Raw genomic sequence first — 25958 nt, 5'->3', positions numbered from 1 at the left:
ATCAAGTCAGTTACAATCATACTTCTCGTTTAGAATATACGATTTTTTTAAACATCAAACTTCTTAATAATCTATTCACTCGAGAAAATATAACACACAAAGGCTGATGAAAAATGAATGAATTAAAAAATTGAAATGAAACATCAACTTGTTCTTGTGATTTCACAAACACCGATAAAAAAGAGACTAAGAAGAGTAATGAAGTTTACATCATGATGCATGTCGGGGGATGTGTTCAGCAAATCAGACTGTAATCTTTAGGGTTTCTACCTTCTCTGGCCTAACATTTGAATAGACCCAATGCTCTTTTTGCTGAATAACAGCAATCATACACTTCGTCCTTCCAGTCATACAATTTCTATTTGATCATGTGAATAACAGACTCCCAGAAGAAGAAGAAGAAGAAGAAGAAGAAGAAGAAGAAGAAGAAGAAGAAGAAGAAGAAGAGATGAAGAAGACAAAAGGAAATAAGAAAAAGAAGGAAAGAAGAAGGGGGAGGAAAGAAGGAAGGAATAGAAAGAAAAAGTACGGAGTAATTATACATGTAATAAAACAGACAAAAACAAAACGGAGCGTTCTGCATCTTTATCGGAGCCAGTTACCGAGTATGTTGAGAGTGACAAAAAGATGGCGCTATTCATTTTGCTTCGTAGTTCTCTGATTGCGGACATGAATGTACTTTGTAGTGTGATTCTAGAATCTATCTGCTTTTGTCTGCATGCAAACGGCATTCAGTAAACACCTGTACTTGATAGAAGAAGAAGAGAAAGAAGAAGAAGAAAGAAGGATGATATCTAATTGTCTTGAAAAAAAAAAAAGACACACACAAAAAAACAAAACACAGATAAGGATCGACTAGAAATAATTCATATTGCACATCAGTTTGGACTTCAAGAGTTATTATGATTTTTTTTTTTGATGTGAAGATAGACATCCAAATTGGGTAACACACACATACACACATACACACACACACATACACACACACACACAAACGAATATACACAAGATGATTCACACATTAAATAGAATCGTAAAATTCAGGAACTTTTACTTGTGAAAATTGTATAAAAACATGCGAAGAGGAAGAAAATGTGGCGGGGGCGAGAGAGGATGAGGAAAACGGCCATTGAAGAGAGGAAGGGAGGACATTCTAGAGAAGAATGTTTTAGAAAGAAAGAAGGGAAACAGATGAGAGAACCCGATTGGTTGACACCGTTTATATCACCATCAGGAACACACGGAAGCTTGTTAGTGCCATGCACCGAGAACACGAAATGAATCTTCTCGGGCTCGCGACCGATAAGTATAGATTCGAGATCTCAACTCAACTCAATTAACGTCATCTCGGGCGAAAGGCAATAAGTATCTCTCCTTTTGGCCTTCTCAGATGGAAGAAGGAGAGAAGGTGAGTTGTGAGATACTCACTTTATTCAATTCAATTCTATTCAATTCAATTCAATTCAATTCAATTCAATTCAATTCAATTCAATTCAATTCAATTCAATTCAATTCAATTCAATTCAATTCAATTCAATTCAATTCAATTCAATTCAATTCGAGTTTATTATCTGTCTCTGGAAGTTTGTTTTCTTTACATGCATACACATTACATCGATACACACAGAATGCAAACATGCGGAGCACACGTATAACGTAATAGATACATAGACATGATAGACTTACAAAAGATATACAGCAACACAATATATATTGATATCATCTTGACTTCATCGCCGCCGAACAAAGATTCTCAAGATTCTCCAATCAGTCTCTACATTGCACAAAAAAGGGAAGAGAGATAGTAATAATAGTAATAATGCTGAAAGTAAACTAAAGTTAAAAGATCAACTTTTCCTTCATGGTTTTATATCCCTGTCTGTGTCTTCAAGGTCATCATCAACTTTAAAAAACGTTTTATTAAGTCCAATCGGATGAAACTGTATAATTTTGTTTCTTTAACGTTACCCTGATTATTTAAAGCTAACTCAAGAATGATGTATAATCATCAAAGGATTGCACTCATGATCCTTCGAGTTATTTGCCTTCGTTATAAAGGACTGTAATCATGAAACTATACATTTGTGACCCTGCATCACGAAACCAACGAAAAGTCGCCAGACATGGATTTATGATTATGGTCAGATTCTGAAAGAGCAGACTCTAAGCTTAGAAATGATGTATAACTCAATTTAAATGGACTCCCCAACCTACCTAAATACTGGAAAGAAAACAAACACTCTGGAAAAGTGTGAACTGAGAAAAGAGGCTCTGAAGTACAGGGTCTTTAATCAAGCGCTAAATCTTTCACCAAGCCGCGCTAACCGGGCGATGAAAGGGACAAAACACAGGATGTCAACTACCCGAGCAACAACAATGAAGGGATTATCAGATTAAGCTGTGACCATGTTCTATTAACACATTCTGTCCATGATTAATGCCAACTTACAAAGCAGTTTCATTATCCTTTCAAAAGTTATTAGACTTGAAAGTGAAGAGTGTACAAGGGATTTCAAGAAGTGAAAATGGGCCTCTAATACGTCATGATCATTCAACCCTCCCCCCAAAAGGGGTTGGAAAAATTGCTGAAAACACACTTTCCCATTCGTGTTATGACCCCAAGCTATAACTACAAAGAATATGTAAAAGAAAGATAACACTTTCAGAAACTATGAAAAACTCAAGATTGACTTAGTTTACCCATTTCACCTGTTTTGAGTCCTCACGCAAAATGAAGGGGTGCACGCGACTTCTTGTTTGTTTTGTGGTGCACAGTCACATTACATTGCAGTAAACCAATCTCTACAATAAGAATCTGCCGTATCCAGTCTGTTCTATAAAAAGTCACAAGGTGGCGCTGTTGAATTTTGAATGAAATGCTCCAGGGCGCGTTCAGGACCTCAGAACTTCGTCTTGGCTTCGAACAGATGTAGGGATAATAAAGTTTTGGCTTAGATTAGGCTGCAGGTTTCCAACTTTTTTCCTTTTTTTTTTGTGTGTGCATGTGTGTGTTTGTGAGCTAATTAGAAGCCTTTTATGAAATATGAAAGAATATATCATTTTTTAGAGGAATTTACTGGTTTAATTTGATGAAAATTGGATTGAAATGGTTGAGATATCCAAAAAACAAAAAGAAGAAGATCCTAATAAAATGCGACAGGCCACGACTTTTATTAGGATCTCTTTGTTTTACCTTGTTTTGAATATCTCAATCATTTCAAAACCGATTTTCAATATATAAGATTTCAATGCCCCTTAGAATTCAATTCAATTCAATTCAATTCAATTCAATCATTAAAGTTTATTGTCTGATCTAAAAAAATACAGAAAATCTTCCTCCACTGGCAAGATAACAGAGCATAACACGACAAGAATAACAAACAGATCATATATATATAAAAAAAATGACTGATAATCAATGAACAATTCGACACATCATCAAACGATATATTGTAACTAATTAAACTGAAATACTAGATGAAGAGGTATGTGAGACTATAAAAATAGAACATTAAAATATACTATTGATGCATTGAATCTTTTTAACATGCTGACGTCTGACTATGACAAATATATATCAAAAATGCAAAGTCATAAATACAAAATTGCACAGGCCCTAAAAATATGTTGGGAGTGAAACATGTGTGGTGGACATAATGTACATTATACAGAAACCCAGGGATCACATGTCACATGTGTGCCCAAGAAGAGCAGGAATAAGAGGAAAAGAATAGAGGTGGAAAAGGATGGAGAGGGTTCCATAGAACAGCTGCCTCTATGGGCACACATTGTTATGCAAATATGCATGCACACGTATGCGAAAACATTCCGTGATCATTCCAATGAAATAGCAGAGTGCAACAATGAATGCTGCATAATGTAAATGTAAATCACAGTCCATGTGTGCCCAGGAAGCAAAATAGAAAAAAGAATTTTATGCTCTTTAACATTTGATAGAGTGGTTTCTAAAAATAACATCTCGCAAAGGATTAAGAGCTGAATCCTCACCTCAACCAATACGATATAATTCCTTTAGTTTAACGCACTTAAAGGACAAGTTCACCTTCATTAACATAAGGATTGAGAGAATGTAGCAATATTAGTAGAATACATCATTGAAAGTTTGAAGAAAATCGGGCAATTCGTTCAAAAGTTATGAATTTTTAAAGTTTTTGTGCAGTCACCGCTGGATGAGAAGACTACTGCAGTGTATGATGTCACATGCGTACAACAATATAAGGAAAATATAAAGAGAATTTCACAAAATTTCATCTTTTGAAAAAAGTACACATTCCCTTGACTCGTTACTGACATATGATATGGGTAATATTATTCTCATTGGCTTTAGAAAGAGGCAAGTCAAGTGTTCTTTTATTATGCGAAAAAAATGAAAATATGTTGAATTTTCTTTATATTTTCTTTATACTGTTGTACTCATATGACATCACGGGCCTTAGTAGTGTCCTCATCCAGCGGTTCCGACACAAAAATTGTAAAAATTCATAACTTTGGCATCGATTGTCGAATTTTCCTCAAACTTTCACTGATGTGTTCTACCAATATTGCTGCATTCTCTCAGTCCTTATGTTTATGAAGGTGAAAAAACATGTATAGTTTGCCGATATGCAATGAGAATAATAAGACTTGATGCGTGGATATTTCTGATACGTTTATTTAAAATAAATGATCTAAACAAAGTGGAAAATGCGTATTGTATACTTATCACGGCAGTAAAGATCCCATTAGCGAAATGATGTAATTTCTTTATACGTTATATTGTTATTTATGAGAGGCTCCTGAAAGGACTATCGCAGCGTAGCTTCTCCCTCTTTGGTGGCCACATAGTGCAACAGTGCAAAAGAAGGTACAGTATTCATCGCATAATCGGGCATCTGATAATCGGGAACCTCGCTTAAATGACATACGCTTCCCAGAAACATTTCCAATGCACGTTATTTTCACTGGATAATCGGGCGGGGACCTCTGATAAACGGGACAATTTTTCTTCAAGCGATCTTTGATTTTGTTGACATTTTACACAAAAAAATCTATCAAAATGCCACAACAATATTTCAAAGATTCCCTAACAGTTGTCGTTTACATCGAACTTACAAAGCAAGCTTCGGACTGGTGTGTTTTGACCTCCGTCCATCCAGTACATGTACATTTCAGCTCGCTGCCCGCCTTCGCTTTTCTGTACATGTGTATATATGGCGAGCTAGATCGCTACATATTGACAACACATGTACAGTGCAGTGATCGCGGCAAGTAAACAATCAAGCCGTGATGACTGAATGATTGATGGACTTTTCATTGACGTTCCCACATCAGTTCTGGGCAATCATTTCCCATGGTTGTGGATATGTATTTATACGGAACGCCCTACGTGTCCAAGAATTCTACGAATGTTTAAGAAAGTGCTAGCTTTTAATCTACATATTTTGTGTTCGAAGAGAGGTGACAGAAGAAGAACCCGGTTGCGATTACTCTACATCATTGCGAGAATGCAGGGAGGAGAGCTAGAGGGTCGCGCCGAGGGGTAGCGCGGCTGTGTATTCATGTACATGTACAGTACATGTACTTCACTATGCATGTGTGTGTGTGTGTGTGTGTGTGTGTGTGTGTATGTGTGCACTACATGTACATGTCATATGCCGTTAGTGTATAGTGAGTGCTCATCGCGAAATCGGGCACCCCGCTTAAAGGGGCCATGTTTGCTACTCCCAACCTGTCCCGATTATGCGATGAATACTGTACTTACAATCTTACACGCCTTGATAGGAGGCTATTCCTTCCCTGTGTGAGCGTTGTGTGGTGAGCGTTGTCCGTATGTCAACATACATAATGTACACAAGACAATGCCAGGAACAACAGATCCAGAGAGCTCCACGTACACAAAAAATATGTGTACGCACCTACCGGACGCACGTCGTGCAAGATTTACCAAGTACATGTACCGGTATATGTGTCACTGGCAAAAGGGTGAAAAGCGCGTGTCATGCATGATGGGTACATACACCCGATTTACTGCGCAGTACTTGTGTACTAGAATTTGGATGCGGCAAGTCAGGAACTAGCAGCGAACTGTACGGGCACCTGCCCTCAACGTAGCCGGGCAGCATCGGCGTCGGTGACGGTCGTGGCCTGGCATCCCATGCATGTGTCGCGTCGTGATCTTCGACTGGCCTGGCCGTTGTTCGAAATACACTTTATTTTGTTAACACAGACGATTTTGCCGATTTTTCCTCGTCATCAGTTGTCAACCAAGTTAGCATCGTTTAGTTCGCTGATATGAATGATGTACCGTAGACGGTCAGCTGATTTAATTTGATTTGCAGGCAGGTAGGTACCGCGGCCTAGTGCTCTCGGGAAACTTAAATAGAAATAAATTTTAGACTAACCGTTAGTTGTCTAATGGTCTAGTAGTCCAGTAAACTGTAACTAAGTTTACTGAAACTACTACTGGAGTCAAGACCATTTTTAGTGGGGTAAACTGACAACTAGATCTAGAATGGTTTCTAGATCTAGATCTAGACTTTTTTCCAGTAAATAAAAAGGGTCAGTTTCAGGCCAGGGATTCAGTTCCAAACATTACCCCCCCCCCTCAAAATACAAATACAATATGAGAACGCTTAATCGTGATTCTTGTTAATGATCGTACATGTACACGTACGGTGGTGGAATTGTAATATCTTTGTATAATAATTCTTCCTTTGGACAGCTGACCATATGAAGAGTATTCATCTGTTTATATAAAAATCTTGTTTACTACAGGACACCAGTCTCTACTGTAGGTGAATTGAATCTCCAGGATCCACCAAGCACCAGCTCGGAGCGTACTGATGATACTGTACAGATACCTTTAGAGACGAGGGAGTGGAAAGAGCGCGGCAGCAGCTGATGCATGTGAATGTTTTTGTCTTGGATTGGAGCGAAAATGGTTCGAACCACTGACACATCACGGGTGGTAGAGAGCAAAGTGATTTGTCAGTCTCGTTGAGCAGGGTACATGTAACTCCACCTCTCACAGCGAATATGGATGATACTGTTGATGTTGAAGCAACGATGAAATGTGTGACCAATGCAATCAAATTGCCATACAAGAACTCTTCTTTTGTGAATGGTGTTTGATATGACAGGTACACACTGAAATCAGTTTTGTTTTTGCAGTTTTGGTAGTCAGTGGTTTTAGGAAAATGGCATTTAAAGATGCTTTAGAGAGGACTGGTCTAAGAACTGGTCTAGGAAGTCTAAGAACAACAAACTGGTAAACAGAACAATATTATAATTCATCAAAATGGATCTTCCTGGCATAGTGAAATTACAACATTGTGAAATTGCATTTAAGCACTGATCATGCTTGGAAAAAATCTTGATTTATAGAATGTTGCTTTATGGACATATACATTGTATGTACAGTGTGTACCATTGCTATAGAATTATTTTTTTTTCTCAGTTTGATTAATTTGGAGAGGAATGTGTGAAAATGAGTTCCATACCAGTACCATCATCGAGGGAGAGTTATCTCTTCAGTTATCGGTACCTGACGTGCGTGAACCTCATCACATGCGGTACCGAACTCTGCTCGTCTGCTGCATTCAGCTACCTGCCGCCGCTCCTCCTGGAGGCCGGATACTCCGAAAGTGGGATGAGCACCGTCATGGCGCTCGGCCCCTTCTTGGCACTCTTCCTCCTGCCGGTGATGGGCACCGCCAGTGACCAGTGCACCAGCCGGTACGGCCGGCGCCGCCCCTTCATATTTTTTCTCTCCGTGGGCATCATCGCCGCCTTGATGCTGCTCCCGAACAGCGTGGCCGTCGCCACCCGCTTCCAAGACTACATCCCTGTGAAGCCCTTCAGCCTGATTCTCATCGCATTTGCAGTCGTGCTGCTCGATTTCTGCTCGCAGATTTGCTACACGCCCATCGAGTCGCTACTCTCTGATTCGTGCCAGACAGAGGTGCAGCGCAACCGCAGCTTTGCCGTCTTCTCGCTCATGATGTCCCTCGGAGCGTGCCTGGGCTACTGGGTGGTGTCGGTCAACTGGGAAGAGACACAGGTCGGTAGGTACTTTGGTGGCCAGGAGAGAACGCTCTTCATGATTCTCCTGATCCTCTTTTCGTTGACATTAGTCATCTCATTCCACGTCGCCCACGACCCCCCGATCAACCCACCCCTTGATGCTGAAGGACAGTCCCTGCCCATGTGCCACAATCCCCAGGTGCATAAACTGAACGGGAGCACACCTCAGCCGCTCATCCTGGACGGCAAATCCATGCCAGTACCAGTACAGCTGAATGGCATCACCCTCGTAGACCCGCAGCCATCGCCACGGAAACAACTAAACCGTATCTCTGCAGCTCTGTCCATGCACACACGTTGCTCCCTTGTGTGGAAGTCCTGCTGCCAGTTGTGTTCCTCCTGTTTGCCGACGGTCAGTCTTGACCCCATATGGGACACCATCAGGGGTATGAGGACAATGCCCGTAGCTCTCCAGAGGCTCTGGTGGGCTCACCTCATGACCTCCATGGCGGTGATGGGCTTCCGCCTCTACTTCACGGACTACGTGGGCGAGTCCATTTACCATGGCAACCCCGACTCACCGGCTGGTTCCCTGAGCAGGCTAGCCTACGAAAATGGTGAGTTTGAACCTCCTGGCACTTTCATGTCTTTTTTCCCCCATGATGTATTGCAGTATGCCATTCTTTTACAAAGTTCAGATGTGCTGGTTAGCCGAACTAAAGAAAAACTAAATTGTGATTTGACATATTACTCTTACAAAGGCTCAAAAGTGATTAGCATGTTTGCGTTTCATTTTCTGTGGCCACTATAGAAGCACATTAAATGCTCTAAAGATTGGAGAGCCACCAAGATACCAGCCACTTTTAATCCCTGCTTATTGTGTTTAAAGACTTTCTATAACTTATATTTGAAGTGCTGTAAAAGACATTAACTTCATGTTTTTTTTAAAACAGGCTGTGCTGTCTATCGAAATAGCAAATAGAAAATAAATATACATTGTACATCATATTTGGAGCTGAAATGCTCTCATAATTTGTTTCTTTGATGGCATTATTTTGATGCCAGCCAGAGAAATTCAATTTTTCTGTTGAATATCTTGCTTTTTTTGGCATGTACACAATGAAGTCTCCTTTTAAATACTGTATTTCTTTCTTTCCTGGGATGCTCTTTTGAAATCAAATCTGCCATATTGTTAACACCGCAATATCACTAATGGCTACACAACTTTGTGGTCTTGAATTTTATCTAAACCCATGTATTCCTCAATTTTTGTTCACACGGTTTCATCTCAGCTGTTGTTTGAGCACGCATTAGCAGCAGAAGGTAATGAAAGGTGCACAATTGCTGATTAAAGGGAAAGTCCATCCTAATACTACAGTATAATGTATACGTGTTGCTTTGTATGAAAACAGAAAATTCATAGAAGTACATTTGTAGATCAGTGAAAATTTGGGGAAAGAATTAGACACTCACACAAAGTTATGAACTAGGTTTAGAGAGTACATGTATTACAAATTTAAAAGTCTGTGATGTACACGTAGGTGTTGAGTACACTAGCTCTGTATTTGTTTTGTACACAAAATTTCACTAATTTTCATTTTACCTAAATACTTTGACATTCTCTTATCGTGTGCCAAGAACAGATCTCTTGAGATCAATTAAGATTTGTGACTTTTTGTTTACAAATGAAATAAAGAGCTGCTCAACAAACATGTGTCTTACAGAGACCAATTTGTATGCTCTGTAAACAATCAGTTCATAACTTATGTGTGTGTCTGTTTTTTCCTCAAATTTTCATTGATCTACTTTTTTGTTTTCATACAAAGCAACATAATGTCAGGATAGAATTCCCCTTTAGATGCTTTGAGAAAGGGTCTGTATTTCCAGATTATTGCAGTGCATAACAAAAAGCCACTAGCTTTCAGACTTAAAGAGGAAATCCACCCCTAAGATAAATAAAAATAAAAAGAAAGAGAAAAATGTTCCCTACAGAACAATACAAAAATGGCAGAAATCGGATGGAAGAAATGAGGAAGATATTCACATTATTAAATTTCACAATTTTTTTTTGTGTAAAATGTTTCTTGACCAGTCCTGAATGTTCATACACAATATCAGCATGTTGATGATGTCATGCTCTCACAGTTTCTTATTCATTTCATATACAGAAATGACAAAAATCACATATTTCAGCTGTATGAATATAAAACTTGCCTTAACATCACCCTTAATAAAAAAAAGAGCAAATTATGTTAACTCTGATATATTTTGGTACTACATGTAGTATGGCAACATACTTTTACTTGTATTAACTAAGAATAACAATTTTTCCAAATTTCAGTTTAAAATGTAACTTACATGTTGAAAAGTTGTGAGGGTATTTATAACAGCTCATTTCAACAGCTCAACAACTCGCTCATTTGAATATTCATAAGGACTTGTCAAGAAATGTTGTCTGAAAAAGTGTAAAATTTCAAAATGTCATATCTTCCATATTTCTTCTCCAATTTTTGTCATTTTTGTATCATTCCATAGGGAATATTTCTCTCTTTATTTTGAAGTTGATTTATTTTATGGTTGGATTTCTGCTGTAAGTGCTGCATTGAAGCAAAGACTGTATTTTTATAAGCAGAGTAAACGTGTCATGCTGCTGAGGTAAAAATCTGCAGTAGATATATGGAATATGGGTGTAGTGGGAGCAAGCATAGATTTCAGTGTAGCAAATTTGAGAAAAAAAAAATGATTTAGTGATAATAACTAGGCCTACAGGTAAATCAGGACAAAATCAAGATTTTTTTTGTTTGTTTGTTTTTCATTCCTCCATTGTTTTGATGGTATCATTGTTTATGCACATTTTAATTTTGTGCAAAAGCACCCCCCTAAAAAAAAAAGCATATCATGGCAAGCACCAAAATGTAATTGGAAAACAGTGCATAGCTGAAAGTAAATCTTGTGAGGTACTGACTGTTAATGGCAGAGTGATTGATATTGCGAAGTAATAATGTACAAAAATTGTACATGAAATGGCCCGCATGTTTGTTATCAGATGTTTCATCAAATGGATTATCAAATTCAAAATCAAGAGTTATTACCTAGATCACTATGATGATGAATTTTGCATTATGAACTGTATTCTTGTAAATCCCCCCAAAACAACAACTTATAAAAAGTTGGAAGGCCATGCATTGATTTCATATTTTAGGTACCTAGTTTTGTTTGTTTCTTTCTTTCTTTACCATTCAGCAGGAAATACAAGCATTCAAATGATAGAATACTTCCTACTTACATGTTTAGTAAATAAAGGAGAAAAAGCTGTGAACCCCCCCCCCCCCAAAAAAAAAAAAAAAAAAAAAAAAACTTCTAATGACACAGAAAAGAAAGCTAGCAACCGGATTAGCACAATTCCTATGAAATAAAAAAAAAAAATGGCTGTAGTATTTAATTTTGTGTAGAGAAGCATGGAGAAGACACAACAACAAAACACAGTATTCACCTGCCTCATGGAATATGAAAAATATTGCATTTCAGAGCATTTGGGACTTTGGCATTTAGACAGAGGATAGTCACTAAAGTATCCTACACTGTAGGAAAGTGATTGACTTTGAAGAAATTGTGTTCATCAAATTTTTGATAAACTTTGTAATGCCCCATCAACTTTTTTGCCTTAATGTCAGCAACAATATTTGTGATCTGTCACATAACTGCTTTGATGCACACGATGCTGGATTTTTTTTTTTTTTTTTTTTTTTTTTTTTTTTTTTTTTTTTTTTTACAAAATGTTGTTTGCTTGCAATACTTAGTAATGTGTGCTTCAAAAGATAAATTTGTTTGTTTTTTTCATTTTCTTGCGTGGGTTGTGGGGAGGGGGTGGGTTTGAGTAATGGTGATGGACTTTTTTTCTCCTCACAGCCATGAGAGTACAATGTATCAACATTTTTTAAATCACTTTAGATAGAGGGGTTGAATTCTCTCTCCAGTGCCCTGCCCAGTTGGGTGCTCAAACTTTTTCTCCCTTTCCAGATTCTATCCTTTTATGGTAAAGGAAACCAAAACCCAAAGAGCAATGTGGATTGAGTGAAAGCAGCAACATTAGAAAAGCACATGTATCAGTGAAAGTTTGAGAAAAATCAGACAATCGATGCAAAAGTTATGAATTTTAACAATTTTGGTATTGGAACCACTGAATAAGGAGACTACATGTACTTGAGTTTGTGACATCTGGTGTAGACATTGAAGAGATATAAAGAAAATCCAACATGCTTACACTTTTCCAGCATAATGAAAGAGCACTTGACTAACCACTTTTAGAGAGCAGGAGGAATAATTACTACCCTTAACATACAATGTATGTTAGTATCAAGTTGATGGAATGTGTAATTTTCGTGAAAAAGAAATTTTTTGCGGAATTCTCTTTATATTTTGTAAAATATTGTTGTCCACACATGAACTCTAGTAGTCTCCTTTTCCAGTCATTACAACGAAGTCCTCGGGACCGACAGTTTTCTTTCGTTATATTGAATTTGTTATCTGTAGCTGAACAAATAAGCAATGAAAATACAAGAGCCAATAATGTTGCGGCTCAGATTTTTATTTCGTTGTGACTGGAATTTTCGTTATAACCATGTTTGTTATAATGGGAGTGCACTGTAAAGTGGATAAGGGTCTCTTATTCTTGTGGCACCTGCTTTCCAATACCTCTCTGGCAGCAGTCAGTGGTTGTATCCTTTTGGCTATGGAAGCAGGAGCCCGTCAAAAACATGGATATACGTCGCGTAGCAATTCGAATTACTACGCGACGTAGATAATTACGTCGCGTCGTAATTCGAATTACTACGCGACGTAATTATTTACGTCGCGTAGTAATTCGAATTGCTGCGCAACGTACATGTAATTCCGAATTACTGCTCAACGACTTAACGTCACGACATAAAATGAATTAGTGTCGTGTTGTAATTCCCAGTGCTACACAACGTAAATAATTATGTCGCATAGTAATTCCAATTACGACGCGACGCAAATAATTACGCTGTGTTGTAAATAATTACAACACGACGTAATTCCGAATTACTGCTCAACGACTAACGCAGCGAATTAACGTAGCGACGTGAAATCAACCAATGGGATCGTTCGTAATAGCGTGTGAAAAAACCAGGTAGTGAAGCGCATGCAATCTGCTCACTGCGTGCTGGTGAAAACCGGAGCTGACTATACAGCAGGGAGGTAGAAGTTCCTTTCCACCTCCCTGCTATACAGCGAGCCATATGCCATTTCGTTGACAGTACAATCCTATGAAATGTTTATAACCTAAATTATTGGGCCTACATTGTATCAGAAATATGTATGTATTCAAGGTATACCAGCTAACCAAGTGCTCTGTACTGACAAACATGCTGTAGGAAATGAGTGTCTAGCCCTTTGGCACGTGCACCGTGATGCATCACTGAGCAAATAACGAATGATTTCATTGGTTGATTTAACGTCGCTATGTTAATTTGCTGCGTTAGTCGTTGAGCAGTAATTCGGAATTACGTCGCGTTGTAATCATTTACAACACAACGTAATTATTTGCGTTGCGTAGCATTAGGAATTACAACACGACACTAATTCATTTAATGTCGTGACGTTAAGTCGTTGAGCAGTAATTCGGAATTACGTCGCGTAGCAATTCGAATAACGACACGACGTAATTATTTACGTCGCGTAGCAATTTAAATTACTACGCGACGTATATCCGTGTTTTTGACGGGCTCCTGCTTCCATATTTGGCAAGACTGTACAAAGGTACTTCATCCTCACTGCCTACTAGTAGTCCCTAGAAGGTGACTTTAAAAGGATGGTTTGGTTTTGTTGAGACAGAGATTAGGATTTTAACATTTTACGAGATAATTAGAAACCACTTTTGAAATGTTAAAGAGCATTCAATTCCAAGAGGTATTCAAAGTTTGTTTGATGAAAATCGGTTTTGAAATGGCTGAGATATCCAGAAAAACAAAGTAAAACAGAGTGGTCTGAATAAAAGGTTCGTCCCACCTTTTATTAGGACCTCTTTGTTTGATCTGTATATCTCAGCCATTTCAAAACCAATTTTCATCAAATAAACTTTGTAACTGATACCTCTTACAATTGTATGCTCTTTTATATTTCATAAAAAGTTTCTCTGCATCTCACAAAAACAGTTTGAAACCTGAAGCCCCATCTCAACCAAAACTTTATCATCCCTTTAGTTGTTGGTCCCTTGGTTGTTTGCTTGTATAAATACTGTGTTGTATAGCATCAATAATTGCTTAAAGATAATAAAAAGTTTTGGTACCTCAAAAGCTTCCCTGAATTTCCTTGTCTTGGTTTGTGTTTCAGGTTAAAGTACGTTGTCTGTGAGAATTACTCGCCCCAAAGTGCTCTCATGTCTTAGTAATCATGCAATAATGGTTTCGTACCAGAGCCGACGCTGTACAGCGTCGATAAATATTGTACGAAACCACTGACTGCAACCAGCAGCGTGCAGCCCATTGTACGCATAGCTAACTGCGACCAGCAGCCCCATACGCATAGCGTAATGGGGCTTCGCATTGTAGCATTCAGGATCGTGACAGAATTAGTATCGCGGGTAAATGTCAACTTAAAATCCAAAAATTTCTTCGATTTGAAGACTTACCAATTAAGTTGAAGTATTGAAAACAGGCTTCGAACAACGTTTGGTTCTGCCAATAGTCCCTTTCTGTTCGAATTGATGACTGAATGTGACTCGGTCGAGAGGACCTTGGGAGAGCTACATACACTGGATACCATGGCCAGCGCATGCGCACACAAACATCTTATCCGTTCATGGATTTGAAATTTGTGTGCATGCGATGTGTTCGCATGCACTGGCTGTAGTATTCAGTGTACTGTATGTAGCTCTCCTGAGGTCCTGTCGACCGAGTCACATTCAGTCATCAATTCGAACAGAAAGGAACTATAGCAGAGCTACCAAGTCTCACGCATTCTGCGTGAGACTCAAGCATTTAGGGGCCGTCTCACGATCTCACGCATGGCACCCATTTTTCTCACGCATCGGGCAAAGTCTGCAACTTGGGCCTATAATAAGGAGCATAGCTCAAAAGATTAAAGTGATAGTTGCAATTGAAGGTATATTTCCCTTTTGTCTCTCAAAATAAGTAAAAAAAAAATAGTCACTTAAGTATGCACCTGATCGCACCATTAAGAGCTAAAAATGGAAAAAGCTTCCTACCGTGGGAGGCCACCGGGGGAGAAACCCCTCCCACACCCTCGCTCGCTGGCACATTCGCGCGCCGAGATGCCGAGCGATGCCGAGTCATGAAAATCTCACTCATAAAAATTTCTTGAACTTGGCATCCCTGCTATAGGCAGAACCAAACGTTGCCCGAAGCCTGTTTTCAATACTTCAACTTAATTGGTAAGTCTTCAAATTGAAGAATTTATGGGATTTTAAGTTGACATTTACCCTGCGATACTAAATCTGTCATGATCCTGAATGCTACATTGCGAAGCCCGATTACGCTATGCGTATGGGACTACTGGTCGCTATGCGTATGGGGCTGCTGGTCGCAGTTAATTGCATGATTACTAAGACATGAGAGCACTTTGGGGTGAGTAAGTCTCACAGTGTTAGTTATATGAAAGGTACTTTAACCTGAAACACAAACTAAGACAAGGAAATTCAAGGACACTTTTTAGGTACCAAAACTTTTTATTATCTTTAAAATATAAAACATATATTGCATTCTATTCAGATTGAGGCAGAATGTGTCATTCTCCCTAGGAGCTGATATCCATCTTTTTGGGGGCTTTTTTTTTTTTTGAGGGGGGGGGGGGAGTTGACCCTATGACATTGACAATTCTCTCGTCAAATCGGCTGACAAGCAAAAAAGAAAGAAAGAAAAAAGGTCTTCATGTTTTTTGCTGCCAATTCTATTGGACAAATGCTTTTTTTCTATAAATGCACATCACATTGTCACTTGGCAGCCCAAGGGTGACGGTCCAGATCCCCCACAGCTCCCATGCTATTCAACAAGTTTGCCTCAGGTTAGGGTGGGTCATGAAACCAAAACTGGAAATTTTACCAGATGTGGCATTTCATGAAGGAACTTGTCGCATAAAAATATCTGACAAGTCAATTATATCTGACAAGTTTTGAGAAATTCTTTAGTCTAATTGGCTGATTTCTCTGAACTTGTAGGATATAATTGTCTTGTCGGACATTTTATCCGACAAGTTCCTTCTTGAAATGCCCCCAGATGTTGTAATTTACTTTAAAGACAATCAGACAAAGGACTGGTGGAACTAAAATAGAGTTTTAGCACCATATGTACATTTGAGGGTTTTTCAAAGTCAGTTTGGTGATGAATGTAGTTTTAGCAGATTCTCACAATAGTCTAGAATGTGGGGAAAACCCCCAAGTTCCCCCCCCCCTTGACCCAGATATTGAAATTTAAAACACAGGAGGTTCAGTGTATCTGTCACTGAATGTTGTCATTGCTAAAAAGATCTCATGTTGATGGAAGAAAATGATCATAGAAAGTATAATTACACACAATATATAATCATTACCTTGAATATTATGAATAATATAAAAGAGATCACCACAAATTATTCAATATTAGTGAAACTTTATTTCTACCTCTGAGCTCTTTTTATTATTAAATGTCACTCAAACACTGGATAAAGATGTGTTTTTGAAGTATTCCAGATTTGTTGTACTTAGATTTTACTACTGTAGTAGTGTAGACAGGAAAATGCTACCTAAATTTACACTCTATATGACAATCTGGAAAGCAAGGCATGCTTAAAGGCGCATAGTCCCAGTAGTGTAGAGGGCGCTGTTGATGATATTGCCGATCACCGTTAGCATTGATACGAAGATTGCCGAAGTTGAGCTGTCATCAAGAGTAAAGGGCGTAGTTGTTGCTAAGTAACGGTGCCTTCGTTGTCTTCTCTGCGCATCACGCAGTCTGTAGTAATGCCAGGGTGCGTGCATTACATGTGCTTCTTATTATGACATCACAATAAAAGTTTGCTAAAGCTGTCATCCCCCTCAGTTGAATCATGAGACAAACTGTGGATCAGACTTCTTTGGACTCGGGGGAAATGGGTCACAGCGTAAGCGCTAAAGAGGAGTCGATAGCGTAAGTCTCTATAGAAAACTTGTGCAAATGTGCCGGCGTACGCATTTGACTAAACCACTGGGACAATGTGCCTTTAAAAAAACCCAAAAAGACGCTTAAAATTGTGCTCAAGGCTATATTAGCAAGCTTTAGATTTGTGACGCGAATGCTAAAACGTTTGCTAAGTACAACTGTAGGCCAAAAATGGTGTTTTGCACATGTGCAAGACAACTGTTTCCATTGTCCTACCCAAGAGGCTGTGTTGTGCGTTGTCTTTTAAACGTACAATGTAACTTGCGTCACAGATCTAAAGCTCGCTATGAACAATGTTCATGTGTATTTTTTTATTCAAATTCTCAAACTTCTAGTATTATGTTTTCTCCCTAATCAAATTGGTCTCTAGTCTATCGCATTAATCTGCTGGACTGTCATTTCATTGTCTTCACATACATGTACAATTCGTGTAGGGTACTGAGGTAATGTAAATCTATCCATCCTACAGGAATTAGAAATGTTTATACAAGATGCCTTTGAACTAAATTAGTGGTCATAACATCCACCGAAGTGACGGATTTTGTCTGCATTGTTTTTGTTTTTGTATGCTTGTACATGTACTTCTGCCTGCTTTCTTTTACTATAAAGAGATGTGCATTTCAAATGGTGGCGGCAGGACTCTAACTTGTGCTATGGATTTTGATCCTCTTGCACTGTATACTGCAAATATGTTGAATATTTCGCAAGGTTTTTATTATTTTATTTTATTTTCTTCAGATGCTATTCGCAAAATTAAAGACACACGAAAATATTGACTCTGATCCCTGATGTGGATGTGACGTACGCGTTAATATTTCTCCGTTCAGTATAAGACTCCACGATCATGAATTTAACCACTCGCGAAATCGTTGGGAATTCCCGATTTGTGTAAATTTAGACTCGCGAAATATCATATGGCGTATAGAGTACTCTGTTCCCAGTGCCATATATGTATGTATGGCATATACATTGTACATGTAACTAGTGGGAATTTCCAAAATACAGTGCAATGATCTCGTAGTTTACACACAACAGCCCATTTTTATACACCCTCTTCCCTCTCTTTCCCTTCTATGCAAAACTATGTAATGAAATGCAGAAATAAAGCTCACAAGCTTAAAGGACAAGTTCACCTTCATTAACACAAGGATTAAGAGAATGCAGCAATATTAGTAGAACACATCACTGAAAGTTTGAGGAAAATTGGACAATCGATGCAAAAGTTATGAATTTTTAAACTTTTGTGTTGGAACCGCTGGATGAGGAGACTACTAAGGCTCGTGATGTCATATGAGTACAACAGTATAAAGAAAATGTAAAGAAAATTCAACATATTTTCTCTTTTTTCGCATAATAAAAGAGCACTTGACTTGCCTCTTTCTAAAGGCAATGGGAATAATATTACCCATAACATATGTCAGTAACGAGTCATGGGAATGTGTAATATTTTCAAAAGATGAAATTTTGTGAAATTCTCTTTATATTTTCCTATATTGTTGTACGCATGTGACATCATACACTGCAGCAGTCTTCTCATCCAGCAGTGACTGCACAAAAACTTCAAAAATTCATAACTTTTGAACGGATTGTCCGATTTTCCTCAAACTTTCAATGATGTATTCTACTAATATTGCTACATTCTCTCAATCCTTATGTTGATGAAGGTGAACTTGTCCTTTAAAAATATTTTGTAATTGACAGACTACTGAGTGAACGTAACACTGTTCTGTGATTTGTACGGTCCAACAAGGTTGTGACACACTAATAGTCCAGGCGCAGCGACCCAGAAAAAATGACTTCGTTCAACCCACCGCGCAGAAAAGGTTTGACTGCATGGGGTGGTCGGTTGGACCCTCTGGAACACCCCTAGGTAGTATGTGATATCAAATTGTGGTATCAATGAAATTTTACAGGCCATTTTAGTTGCGACATGACCATATTCTTCGAGGAAGCGTCTGCGCACACTAAGACTACTACACGTACCACTAGCACTGCTTCAGGCACTAATGCCAGTGGTGCGTGTTATAGTCTTAGCCTACAAAGACTTTTTCCGCGACAAACATCGGTTTTTGCCTGCAAACTAACTTTTCACGCTGAGCTGGAGTCGATGTAGTGTAGTTTCCAGACGTTTTTATTTCGTCTTTATCCATGTAAGAGTGCATACCCAGCGATTGTGACGCCCGGACCGTTTTTTTGTGGCAATCATTGAGCATGCACCCTCACTCGGCTTAGCGCAATATAGCGGGCTTCTGCACAATACACAAGCTGTAACTCAGAGAAATAAAGGCGAAATAAAAACAGCTAGAAGTTAAGACTAGGGTCGGTAACGCTTGTCGCTACTGGGGCACTGAAAATGACAAAATTATCACAGTTTTTGCATTTATTTCAAGAAGGATTCATCGAAGCGCCTTAAAACTATATAATCCAATTATGTGCATGTTGCTAGAGATGTCAGCAATACAATGGGATACATTGTAAGGTATAATATTGTGCATGGTTACCATGGTAACCGGATACCTACAGGTGATTGGTAACTCCCAAAAATATCTGGAATTTAGACAGGTTTGTTTCTTTTGCCTTTCGTGCACATCACTCATTGTAGATGAGTTCTACACTGTAAAATTAGTCTGGATAAAAAGGGAAAAGACGCCCAAGATTTTTCCCTCATTCTCTCCTCAGCATTAATTCATTACTGCACGTTTTGAATAAAATTTACATATCATGATATTTCATTTTATTCTCTCTCTCTCTCTCTCTCTCTCTCTCTCTCTATATATATATATATATATATATATATTACAATAGTTAACGAACACAAAAGTACACTTAATTCTTTGATGGATAATCCAGCGAACGAGTATATTCCTTCTTTAGAAAGGAATTTATCGGTATTCTTGAATAAACTTCCTTTAAGAACATAAACAATCAATTGCTTTCCTCTGCTCTTTTCCAGGATTGTTTTGAATAACCATCGCTCTGTAAATACTCGAAAGAGCTACTATAGAATATTGGCTTTGCTTTCTGTATTCATCTCATTTTTAAGGGAAATTTGTGTCCATACATTATTAAAAACTATATACATTTGCCTATGCTTTGAAGTCAAATTTGTGTTGAAAGTACGACGGATGCAACTTTTTCATGTATTTTACTATTTGAAAATGATATCTTTCTTTCAATGGCCGTTTATTATGCCTTTGCTTGCAAATTTTGCTGTAACTTGAGAATGCTTCAAAATATTCTTCACATATACCTGATGTCGTACACTTTATGCAGAAGGAAGGACATGCTTATTGAGCTTTTTGAAATTATGGGTTTAGTTTTCGAGTTATTGACAACTAAATTCTGATTGGATAATACTGGTTGCCATGGCAACAGGGAAAACCTTTTTAACGAAAATCAATAAAAAATTGTGTTTTTTTTATTGCATCTATAAGATTTTAAAAAAACCAACAATGTTTGCAGCAGCAGGAGGCATTTTGGGGGTTACCAGTCACCTTTAGGCATCCGGTTACCATGGTAACCATGCACAATATTATAACTTACAATGAATCCCACTGTATGGATGACATCTCTAGCAACGGTTTTATGCAGTTTTGATGAATTCTTCATGAAATAAATGCAAAAACTGTGTGAGTTTGTCGTTTTCAGTGCCCAAAATAGCGACAAGCGTTTACCGACCCTAGTCTTAATTTCTAGTCTTTTTTTCGTCTTTATTTCTCTGAGTTGCGGTTTGTGTATTATGCAGAAGCCCGCTGTATATATTGCGCTAAGTGGAGTGAGAGCACACACCCAGTGATTGCGATTCGGTCGTCACAATCACCGGGTATGCGCTCTCATTCGGCTTGCTTGAACTCTTGAAATAAAAACGGCTAGAAACTACACTACACCGAACCCAGCTTGGCGTGAAAAGTTAGTTTGCTGTTAGTTAGTTAGTTAGTATGCGCGCTAAGACTACTACACGCAGCACTGGCACTGGCGCCTGTAGCAGTGCTAATGGTGCGTGTAATAGTCTTGGCGTGCGCAGACTCTTTTACGTTTGTTCCAACAAATCATGATGAAAAGTGGCCGGTAAAATTCTACTGACACCACAATTTGGAACCACATACTACCTGGGGATGTTCATAGAGGTCCCATCTACCACCTTGTCTGGTCAAACCTTTTCTGCGGGGTGGGTTGAACGAACTCCTTAATTAAGCCTCTTACAGGAATTAGCGCCTTGACTATAAACCTGTGTGATGAACGCCCCCCTTTCTATTCCGTTCTCAAGGTATTCGCATGGGCAGCTTTGGGCTGCTGCTCCACAGTGTGCTCTCTGCCTTCTTTGCTGTTGTCATTGGACCGCTCATCAGCAGCTGGGGCTCCGTTCAGACGTACCTTTTCGGCATTGTCGTCTTCACGGCCGCCACTTTCTTCATGCTGTTCATCGACAGTATCGCGTTCACACTGCTCCTGGCTGCCTTCACAGGCTTCGCCAATGCCACAATTACCACCGTGCCGTACACGCTACTGACAAGCTATCACCAGAAAAAAGAGGTATTCAAACATTTACATATTTTCAACTTGATGGCAGTTACTGCATCTATTTTGTTCAAAGAAAGATTAATAAAGAGTTTCTGTATCTTAGGGATACCAGTTTTTAGGCAAATGCCTTGAGTCCAGACCCCGGTAGAATCAAATTTCTGGCCCTTTCAAGTACAAACTGGTGTCTCGTACATGTAGATGATTCTCTGGTCCTCGCTTTCATTCTAACTGGCATCCCTGAATTATCTGTTTCTCTATATAGATATATGTATGTAATGTGTAGGCCTATACATGATGCAGGAGACTTCAACAGTTCAATCTAGATTTCAGTCACAATCCTATGTACTTAAGTACTGGTATAGTGAACTCATTGATTTCACAGTTTATACAATATTCTTTGCTAGTGATGCAAAATTCACACTAAATGCTGCAAGAATGCAAGTACACGTTGTTACTGGTAACGTGTTTTAAACAGTGCGTAAGCAAGACATGAGATTAATAAAATTGCATTACGTACTACTGATTTCACAGAACGTTTTACTTGTAAGTATCTGAACAAAAAAATAAGAATGTCTCCATGTGATATGACTACGCATAAGTATTCTAGTCAATCATGAAATTGCTAATTAGAGCGTCTACAGTTGTCCTTCTAAAGGGCGAGGTGCTAATTTTATATCAGCCATTGTGTGTGTGTGTGTGTGTGTGTGTGTGTGTGTGTGTGTATCAGGTATCCATATTTGCAAGCTTATTTTAAAGTGCAATTAGAAAATCTTGATAATCTAGGTTAAGAAGAAGGCAATTGCAGGCTGTATTATTTGCATTCAATGTCAAGGTAATTGTGGTTTCTGCCAGCCAATGGTAGGAGTCTGTTGTACGAGTGTACGTGGTTGATCTTGTGTGAACTAGATGCGATTGTGTGTATTGTTATCCACCTATCACCAGTCATTATTTAGTTTGCCATCAATCTCTCCATGAATTTTGAACCGTTGACTTGATCCGTGACAATGTAAATTTCCATCACTACAAAACAAATTATATACGGGGCTTTCTCCATTGTGTTTGAGCTATTATACAGTACATCAATCATTTTGTCTTCACAAGTCAAAGCAGAGTTTATCAGGCGTAACCTTATCAGTAGACTTTGCATACCGTACTTTGTGATACCTCCGCCCATAGGGGTGCCACAGCCATTGTATTTTCTGGTTGTCTATTTGCCTGGTAGGTTTTTTTTTCATACTTTGGTCCAGGTGTGCTGCTCAGATTTGATGTAAAAATTACAAAGGACCATACATGGGCAGGATATGACTGCTTGAAAAGGCAAAAACATGATCTGCAAAAAATGCTAAGCAACATTTGCATTTCTACATGGTAATGCAAGATTGTAGGCTACGTTATTTTGGATCCAGATCTTAGAAATGTTGAAAACATTATACCGGTACATTATGCCCTTCTTGACATTCTAAATATTACTGATGTACAATACGCTGTATGTGACAGTGTATTGGTATTGTTGTTGGTTTCTAACTGAAAACAAACACTAAAAATCTCATGTGGGACTATGAACTTGTATGTGTCTACACCCATAATACACTGTTCCCCCACTGTGCCCTGGCACAAAAATATGTAATCTTCTCTTTCACCTATCAATATGAAATATGGTACTTTATTGTTCAGTCTGATTTTGGTATTATATTCACCAACTAAAGGATCACAATGTACAAACATGTACAATGTAATGGTACCTTTGGTACCGTACTGGTACCTCAGAAACTGTTACATGTAAGTGGGCATGGTAGGGTGGGGGGGGGGGGGGAAACAATAGGTGTATTAATTTGATACTGGTTGTACATCGTGTGGACTGCATGTAATGCCTTCCAGATACATTTTAATACTTACCGGTAAGTGTATCTGAGCGCAGTTTATCCATGCTGAAATGCAAATACCAAGACACACAGGTACCGTTAGTGCACCAGTTTTCAACAGGACCCAGATTTCGACACCCAGCAGATAATTCTTATAAAATTTTATACTCAATACAAACGTCTGACTTCAGCAATCAACCAAGTTATCAATCACATTTCTAGTCTTATATAAACACCGTTTGTCACTTGTCATCATAATCCGACGGTAGAATATTTAGGAGAAAAGCAACACAGTGTCAGCAGAAATGTTAATGTCAGCCATTTTTAGGGGTTCAAAACAATATGACGCATTTTGTATACATCGCCGTAAAATTAAATTCACCCGTGCCAGTTATCTTGCTTTAGTATCAGTTTGTTTGCCAAATCTTGATGTTTGATTTCATAATCATCTTTAGTAATTTCATGGCTGAATTCGTGATAAATGAGCAAACTTGTAGAAAGAGTTGGCTTTGAGAATGTGGCACCAAATTTCGACATTCCCATATTAAGACACGTTATAGAGGAAACAACAAGTTCTTGCGCCGGTATGATTGCTAGTTTGCGTCCACAATGCAGTGTACGCGTGCTGTACGCGCCATGTGATTTCTGTGTGATGCGCGCTGTGATTGTGTCGAAAAATGATGCTGGGTGTTGAAATCTTATGCCAGCGACGGTGTGACAGAAATCGCTTAAAAATTGAACGCGAGTGCATTCAAATGGGAATTCGTTTAAGGCATATTATTAATGGCCTTTGTAGCTCAACTTCATATCGAAATTCCGAGGTAAAACGGTGCAGTATTGATGGTAAACAAGGAAATGTGCTGAAGTGTCGAAAACCGGTACCCTTACTGTACACACAGTTTTAGTGAATTGTAGTCACATATCAGTACTTTGGGCAGTAAATGTATTTACTGTACGAGCTGAAATTTTCGCGGTGGTTTTATTTTCGCGAATTTCGCGAATCGCCTTTGAATCGCGAAAATAACAACACGCGAAAATAACAACGCGCAAATAGTTACGTGCAGTTAGACCGTCGCAACTGCGAAATTAACAACACGCGCAAATGTCCTCCAAGTAGCAATTCGCGAAAATATCTGTACGCGAAAATTTCAGCTCGTACAGTAAGTCCTAAAATTACATTGTATACCAAGACAATATCACATTACAACATGATGAAAGAGCAGAAAGTTAACAAGAATTCTGGTAAGAAAAAAACAACAACAGCAGTGTCACCATTTACAGCATCAAGTTGATTGTTATTCCCCCTCCATCTTTGCACTCACCTTTGCCCCTCAGGTTTACCTTCAGGATGCAGCTTCGTCCAGCGCTGACCTCCACGGGAAGGGGGCTGACCTGGCTCTCCTGGACAGTGCCTACATCCTCTCGGAGGTCATTTCCTCTTTTGCCTTCGGCGTGGTCGTCGAGCTGACCAAATCGACGGGGGCGTACATTGCCTGCGCCTTTGTCAGCAGCCTGGCGAGCGCTTTTCTCATTCTCAGAATCAAATAGAAGGCGCCCCCCAGTGGCTGGTGACAACAACAACTCCAATCCGTATTTGTACATTATGTTTTGTATAGTATTAATTTATGTATGTGCTATTTTGTATGAGCTGTATGTCTCATATTCTGTATCCATTTTATGACTATTTTTTATCCTCCTTCCGTATGTTGGACAAGCACTGTGTAGAATGCTGCATAGATACTTCTATAATTCACATTTTGCTCTGATATGTGAAATGAATGGTAAAACTCATTTAGCACCTAGGATGATTTCGGAGAGAAAGTGTCTTTAATTAAATTTGTTTTTAGGTCCCCCTCTGTGTGTCCATCTTTAATACACCTGTTATGTGTGTGCGTTGTTTGTCAGTTTGTATGTCTCTTTAATGAACGTTACCATGATAGCCTAATGCACCGTTGATGTAGAATTTACATGTATGCTGTGGCTAGGCATCGCGTATGCTGTGGCTAAGCACCGCATATGCATGTGGTCATACAAACTGAGTAAATGATTAGGGTATGGGAGAGGGGAGTATTCTTACAAAGGTCACGCAGTAAGGTCACAATTAATTGAATTCAATTCAATTAAGGTTAACAATTTAAGGTCTGAAACCATTTTTGTCATGCAAATAGCCAACAAGTGCAGTCAAGATTGCCTACGGTATCACGCTTTTTTTTTTTCTTTTTTTGCATCACATTTTGAGCACCAAGTGATGGAAATAGATCTAGTAAAAAAGAGAGTTAATATACTACCTCATCATTGTGGGAATAATCAAAAGACAAGGAGTATGTACGTGAAGGACATTCTTTTTTTTCTTTATGGAGGTGTTTTATACTGCCAGCGGTGTGAAAGGGGAAGGAGT

At 38.7% G+C, this 25958-nt stretch overlaps 1 protein-coding gene across 1 annotated transcript; it reads left to right on the top strand.

Moving 5' to 3' along the window:
- The first annotated feature begins 7273 nt into the window (after positions 1 to 7273).
- LOC140236096 (solute carrier family 45 member 3-like) lies at positions 7274 to 25140 on the top strand. The gene is made up of 3 exons (XM_072316066.1): positions 7274 to 8639; positions 21445 to 21710; positions 24896 to 25140. Exons 1-3 carry the CDS (start codon positions 7487 to 7489, stop codon positions 25106 to 25108), a joined length of 1632 nt encoding a protein of 543 aa, XP_072172167.1. The 5' UTR covers positions 7274 to 7486; the 3' UTR covers positions 25109 to 25140.
- The last annotated feature ends 818 nt before the right edge of the window (positions 25141 to 25958 follow it).

Source organism: Diadema setosum, chromosome 12, assembly GCF_964275005.1.
Source record: "Diadema setosum chromosome 12, eeDiaSeto1, whole genome shotgun sequence".
In the NCBI taxonomy this organism is placed as follows: Eukaryota; Metazoa; Echinodermata; class Echinoidea; order Diadematoida; family Diadematidae; genus Diadema; species Diadema setosum.
The sequence above is the reverse complement of the archived record's forward strand: the minus strand, read 5'-3'. Positions and strand labels throughout refer to the sequence as shown.